This window comes from Nannobrachium achirus (genome assembly GCF_963921795.1).
Source record: "Nannobrachium achirus genome assembly, chromosome: 13".
NCBI classification, from domain to species: Eukaryota; Metazoa; Chordata; class Actinopteri; order Myctophiformes; family Myctophidae; genus Nannobrachium; species Nannobrachium achirus.
In genome coordinates this window covers 20,524,229-20,531,646 of record NC_137833.1, presented here as the reverse complement: position 1 = coordinate 20,531,646, position 7,418 = coordinate 20,524,229, and the positions used below count along the sequence as shown (strand labels likewise).

At 41.7% G+C, this 7,418-nt stretch overlaps 1 protein-coding gene across 2 annotated transcripts in view; it reads left to right on the top strand.

The window, feature by feature from the left end:
* The window catches only part of cdh23 (cadherin-related 23), a gene marked incomplete at both ends in the record, with an annotated part of 273,834 nt that overhangs the window by 2,245 nt on the left and 264,171 nt on the right, over positions 1 to 7,418 (top strand). For both annotated transcript variants that reach the window (XM_080739709.1, XM_080739708.1), the window contains one exon: positions 6,723 to 6,797. In XM_080739709.1, the coding sequence (XP_080595835.1) occupies positions 6,723 to 6,797 (75 nt within the window). The remainder of the gene's footprint in view (positions 1 to 6,722; positions 6,798 to 7,418) is intronic.

Here is a 7,418-nt window from a genome sequence, read left to right as displayed (position 1 = left end):
ACACGGACCCACGCTAATGGTTAGCTCCAGGCCCATGTTAACGGACGCAGTAGGCCAACTATGGCCACGTGATCACTCCATCCTTGAAAAGCATAGATATATGTTGAAAGGCTTATCGTTGGCGCGCTCTAGTGGTATATTAAATCCAACACAGCCTCTAGCCATTCAAAGCCACGTAATGTTGAACTGAAAAATTAATGATATTCCTGGCAGTATTAGCGCACATCCATATTTTAAGTTCGCAGGGAATGGGTAAGGAAGAGCTTAAAACACAACTCTCTAGTGTTACGTGTTGATGACATAGGTTTATAGCCGATCTGCAAGCTCAAAACACGCGACGAGTGAGCTTGTTGATGAATGGAACGTTAAACCAGCTGTCTTTACACAGAGTGAATTAGGGACACACTGCAGTGTAGACGCGGCATAACAATCCTCCGCCTCGTTGTATTGTTGTTTTTAATGTGTAAATAGGGCACTTTATTATTGGTGTATTTTCCTTTTTTTAAATGGGTAAAAATAGCTCATTTTTTAACACATTTTCTTAAGTAACCGGTTATCAGTTACTTAACCGATAAGGCTCAACGGTTACCGGTTAAGAACATTTCTCCATTTGGCGATCCCTATTCCCAAAAGTTGAGTTGCCCGACCTTTTACATATTCAACAGCCAGAATCGAGATTAACCGCTTTCAATCTGGTATACAAATGAAAAATAGCTGGCAGTGGTTAGTGGTTTGGTTAAATATTCTTGGCAGTGAATGCGTTAATGACCACAAGCTTTGTCAGTTAGGAAATGTCACAGCATCAATAAATTAAAAGATGAGCAATTAACCAGTTTGAAGGCGTTCACTAAAGGTCAGGATATCTTGCATCTGAACTGGATTGATTATGGAAGAGCATTACCAACTCACGATTTATTTCAAATCAGCTAGTTTCGATCGATGCAATACATTTTGATTACATGTAATACCAGCTGGAAGAATCCAGTTGTTCGGCCCCATTTTCTGACTGTTCCTTTATAACCACATGAAACATATTCTGTGTGGAACATTTGGCGAAAATAACAGATATACGAGCTAATAGAAAACAGGAGGGGGCCTACTATAGAGCCCTTGGAAATCTGGTCAACTAAGCATAGGGTTTATGTTCTTGTGGCTACACTGTATATTTTCTTTTGCAACAGATAGTCTGCACAATGACATACAGTAGGCACATGGACAATCTGTATTTTTTTCTATTACCATGTGTTTATCATTAATCTTAGTAGGCCTACTTTAAACTACTGTACTGTGATTGATTTAACAGTGAACAATCAGTTGGGTCAAGAATTAACTTGCTATACCAGCAAAACTCCCTAATCGGGAGATAAGCAACCGCCAGGTCACATTTATACACCGCTTTGTGTGATTTTAGGGCAAAATCTGTTGGAACAGTGTCCAATTATTATTATTTTTTTAAGTTATACTATGTCACTTTTTTTATAAAACATATCTTAAAATTGTCCTAACTATTAAATCGCTAAAGTTTTAGAACCCCCACTCTGTTAATTTCAGCTCCCAAAGCCTTTTCTTTATATGTGTTCTACTGAGCCCTGGTGGCCGTGACCGGGGCTGTTTTTCCCGGCAAAATTACGTCATATGCATCATTCTGTACACGTGTCTCCCTACCGGCCAATCAAAGCCCAGATCATACACTGCCGAGCTCTTCAGGAAGTACACTGCAGTGTTTACACTGGTCTAGGAGTTTAGCATGTAACTCCCCAACCGAGGCTCGTAGAGGGACACGAAAGACCTCGATGGATGCGTCTCGGTGAGGCGAGGTGGACGCGGTGGTCTGAAAGTCCGGTCCGCGGCGAAAAACGGCCGAAAAAAGCAGACGCGACCGCGGTTTGCTCTACTGCTACTGACCACTAGTTGAGCAACTTACACAGTATAGCTTTAAATCGGACTGATGGTGGCGCTAAATGGGATAGATCCATGTTGATGACAGGACTCTAGACATACTGTGTGCCGCTTTGCGTGATTTTAGGGCAAAATATCTAGGAGCAGTGTCCAAAAATGTGTTTTCAGCCTCATGGTGGCGCTAGAAGAGGGCCATGTGAGAAATGAGGGGGGGAGGTTTGGCATGGATAGGGGCAACGGTGGCAGAGATATGAGTAGGGGAAAAGTGTGACATGTGACATCACGTGACTGACAAACAGACTGACAGACAGACTGATAGTAACAGCGACCTGACAGTCGCAATAAAATTGCTTAAATCATCTTGAAGAGGGTCAGAGCCACAGCCCATGACTCACTAAACATACTGTAAAATTCTTCTACAGTTCAAACAGTTCAATAGGATCTGGAAACTGGACTAATAATCTTTCGAGACATTTTATAAGAGACAGGTCACGCATGTATAGACTAAGACTACGCACGCACACACATGTGCACTCTCTCTCTCTCTCTCTCTCTCTCTCTCTCTCTCTCTCTCTCTCTCTCTCTCTCTCTCTCTCTCTCTCTCTCTCTCTCTCTCTCTGGAAATAAGCCAAGTGCTTTTCTAGGATCTCCTTTTAGTTGACCTTGTACCAGTGAACTGTACCGTCATGAAACTGTACCTTTTCCTGTGCAAACTTCTAATAAAGTCTTCAATCAATCAATCAATCTATCTCTCTCTCTCTCTCTCTCTCGCTAAAAACCCCAGGACAAAAATCCACTCGTCCTAGCCAATTCGCCCTTCTGGCCCCCAAACTGTGGAATAAACTCCCTATCGCACTTAGAACAGCAGACTCACTCCCTAGCTCCCCGCCGTGGTCTGAAGACTCTTCAGAATCTGCAAATTAATCTGAGATGCACTGTGAATTTAAAATTCACTTAAACCTCATTCATCATTACCGTATAATACCGAATATAGGACGATATTTTATTCTAATACACATACTAACTCAAATTAAGGGGTCGTCCTATTATCGGGGATTTGACTTTTCACCGGAGAGATACGTTATGTATCTTTCAGGACCTTTCCATGCTCTCGTCATAGCCCCCGCGAGCTCCTACGGTTATTACCGTACACTACATATTGTGCAGCGAAATGCAGCTTATTTCACCTCCCGTTTGGCAAAGTCGGATGGCTTTGGCATTGAACTTACCGGGGCGCGTGCGTGTGCGTTGTTCTCGCGAACATCGGCGTGCATGACGGGCGCACATCTGATCTTTAGCGTGGAAGTTTAATCCAAACAGCAACTTCAGCCTATGGATCCTGTTTACAATGCATCGTCACATCTGAATGATGAAACGGGCCGCTAAGCTTGATGGAAAATGTAGTGTTTTTATTGTGATTTTCACAGTCTGAATTGTGAATGTTGTTCTTGAATAGAACTTGACTTTGATGGTTAATGCAATACAATACAGCAGAAAGTTATCTATCTCTGTATGAGCTTTTTTATAATAATTTTACAATAAAAACGTTTTTCTTTATAAATAACTTATAATATATATAATATATATTATTTTGTCTTATAGGGGTCGTCTTATAATCAGAGTTGTACTATGTTCGGGCTAATACGGTAAAACCTATAACCTGTTTTCAACAGAATATCATGGGATAAAGCACAACTCTAATGACTGTCTGATGTATACAATATTCTGATGTTTTCTAACCAGCATTTATTTACTTGCTAAAATAAGAGACAAGCCGTCCAGACCAGGAATCGATTAGAAATCATACCGAATCTCGTGATTAGAAGTTGTACCGAAAGCTCTTGATAAGAAGTTATACAGAAGCTCTTGCCTCCTTGTATTGCTGATGATCAAAAGTCCTAAAAAAAAGAGAGCAGTTTTTCATCTCTCTGTCTCTGGTTGTTACCCTCTTGTGTCTTCTGCCACTGCTCTTTATTCCAGTTGTTTTGTGCTCGTTGACAGGCTGTCTCCCGTATTAGTCAAATACAGACAGTGAAAAGACAAAGCAAGCAGAAACAGAGAGCAAGCACAGGAAAATGTCATGGAAGTCATCTAGTCTAGAGGAGATAAGATAGAGATGGGTGTCCTCTATCTGACGTCTAAACTGTGAAGTCATGCTGGTGATGAAACACAACTTGCATCACGCAAACCTTTACAGTTTTACTTATGCATGGGTTGCATTTGTAGTCCTAAACCGGCCAAATTGAGGACCAACACAGGTGTTCAATTTGTCTGATTGGCATAGATGTTCTACTTTAATCTTATCAAAACACCTGTGTTGGTCCTCAAAATGGCTGGTGTAGGACTACAAATGCAACCCATGATTTAATACTGTGTTGAGAATTAAAATCACAAGGGTTGTGTGTGTGTGTGTGTGTGTGTGTGTGTGTGTGTGTGCGTGCGTGCGTGCGTGTGTGCGTGCGTGCGTGCGTGCGTGCGTGTGTGCGTGCGTGCGTGCGTATACCCTACCAGTCAAAAGTTTGGACAGCTTCTCTCACACACATTGAATGAAAGCTGTATCCAAACTTTAGACTGGTAGGATATACGTGTATATATATATTTTATATATATATATACTGTATATACTGTACACACACATATACATACATATACTATTTATTTATTTTAACTTTCAGCTTGTATACTTCTTTCCTTACATTTTGATCACGTCTTCAACTCATCTTGTCTGGTGCCTCCGTAAAGCCGGGGAACCACTACTTTAAAATACTTGCTGTGTGTGTGTGTGTGTGTGTGTGTGTGCACGCGCGTGTGTGCGTCTATAAGACTAAGAGAGAACGAGCGATAAAGAGAGATAGATGGAGAGTTGCGACGCTGTGCTGTTGAAGTCACAGCGAGAGTCCCAGTGTGACAGGCAGGAGACACCTCCAATCACACACAGTGCAAGCGGAGCAGCGGTGAAAAGTTATTAAGTGAATGTCACAACCTTTTTCCATCAACCTCAATGAGTTTATCAAGGGCTTTTCGCTTCAGATGCATTCAGCGGCTCCCCCCGCCCGCCCCGTCGCATCCCATCCTTGCTCGCACATCTTGTTCGCCTCCTCTCACTAGTATTACATTTCCTGCACCTGCATCTCTCTCTCCCTCAGTCTCTCTCTCTCTCTCTCTCCTCATTCATGTCTCTAACCCATTAGCACACTGACCCTGTGCTCTGCTTTAGCGCTACCTCCCTGATCCAGTAAAAGGCAGGGAGGATCATATCGTGGACTGGCCCGATGATGGTGGGAGGTAGTGTAGGGGTCTTCAACGTTTTCAGGCCAAGGACCTCTTAGTTGAGAGAGAGATGAAGATGACCATTTCATTGTTTGACAGCACAATCATCAGTGTATTTTGGATTCATGTGAATTGGTGTTTTCAGATATGTAACCACTTGAACCGTCAATACTTAATAAACCTTTCACTATGTACTTAGTCTGCTCTTTTTCCCCTCTACACCAAAGCTCTTTGCCAAAAATAGCTGTGAGGCCTTGTGAGCTTTTAGATCTGCTATTTTTGGCTGAAGCTCTCAGAATTTGGATACTAGGGTTCAAGTGGTTAATATAAAAAAAGAGAAAAAAAGTTTCTATCACACAAACATTTGGAGGACCCCCTGTTGAAGACCCTTGGGGTAGTGTAATCCTCATTCGTGATGCGACACCTGGAGTAATTAGCCCTCGGATATGGAAAGGAGCTTGTTAGCCCCCCCCCCCCCCCCCACCACAGCCATGAAGCGCGCATGGGCGAGCAAATGACTGTGTGAGGAAACAAGAAGATGCTCCGATGTTCAAAGGGAGTGATTGTATCACACACACACACACACACACACACACACACACACACACACACACACACACACACTTCAAACGCGGTGGCCTCTTAACCTCCCTAGCCACACCGCCTGGCTGATCAAAGCGCATCAGTTTGGTCATTCAAACAAAACAGCTTGAATCCTGTTGCCCTCTTTTTCCAAACTTTTGGTTTTAGAAGGCGTCTACTTTTTCATCTCCCAAATGCCTTTCTAACTTTTCAACAAGTTAGAGAAACACTATGCTATTTTCACAAGGACAGTCATACATGTTTTTAAATCTCTTTGCCATTGGTTTTAACTGTTTTCATGGACTCGGACATGGTTATGAAATCCTAAAATTATCATACTCTGACATCACTGTGATGTCAGGGGAACCAGATCCCTTGTATTGCTATTTACTGTATGGAGATCCTTGTGATGCCAGGGGAACCAAATCCCTTTTTTGCCCATATATGGAGATCCCTGTGATGCCAGGGGAACCAAATCCCTTTTATGCCCATATATGGAGATCCCTGACCTAGCCCCTTTAGGGCGAGGTCGCTTTTCGCCGTTAGGCGTCTTACTGGTAACTTTAAATATGTGTGTATCAGGATTGTAATTACTCACAATATAATGCATTATAACAGTGATTATTAGTATAATGTATTAACTATGGCAGTCATAATACCCTATGATACTTGCCAAAATGCCAGCATTTATGAGATATTATAATAATTGACTGTATACGCCATTATAAAATGCTTAATAATGTGTTATGATTCTTTTTCTAAAGCACCATCATTATTTATGAGTTTACTATGTAATTATACAGTGGTATAAACAGATTATAATGCTGTAGAAGTTTATAATGCATTATAGACAGGGTATGCCTAGCAAGTGTTACCGTCATGGGTTTTACATTTCTTTTTTTTTTTATTCTGCGTATTGTGACCTTATAGTAATGTGATCCACCTTTCTTCCCCTCTTTCATTTCTCACAGCCTCCAATCAGCCACCGCGCTTCCAGAACTATTTCTTCCAGTCCTACCTTCTCATCTACGAGAATGCAGCTGTCGGTGAGTCTCCGGTGTGACATGATGTGTCAGTGTGTCACGTCTGATGTGTGCGCCTGGTGCTTGTGAAGAAAGTTAAGCTGTCTTTTCACGGCACTCTGTCAACTATGTTTGCATCTCGATTTGTCGTGTCTCGGAGTTAGGCACACGCAGATGGAGAAAAGAACAACTATCGAAAGTATTTAAAAATGTCAAATAGGAAGATGATTTATTATGATAAAATAACAATACACCTTGTTTGTGTAGCTCCTTCTTTTTAAACAAGGCTATAAAGTACTTTACAGAAACGAGATACAAATTACAAGAGCAAAAGTGGACAAAATAAACAAATAGAAGACATACAGTAATAAATAAGCATGGGAAAAGGAGAGGCAGTTAGAACATAACATAAACGCTATGATAAGTGTTATTAGTATATAAAAGTATCTTTTCAGTCATTTAAAAGACATTGACTTTGCTAGCCTTAGATCCTCAAAAGGGAATTCCAAGGCTTTGGTGTCTAGGCCGCAGAAAAACCGTTTGCCCCAGGTAATGAGGCGAGATTTAGGAACAACCAAGAGGGCCCTCTCCGGGGATCTCGGGCTCATACGACACCAGCATATCTAAAGTTTAACTAGCTGTCTG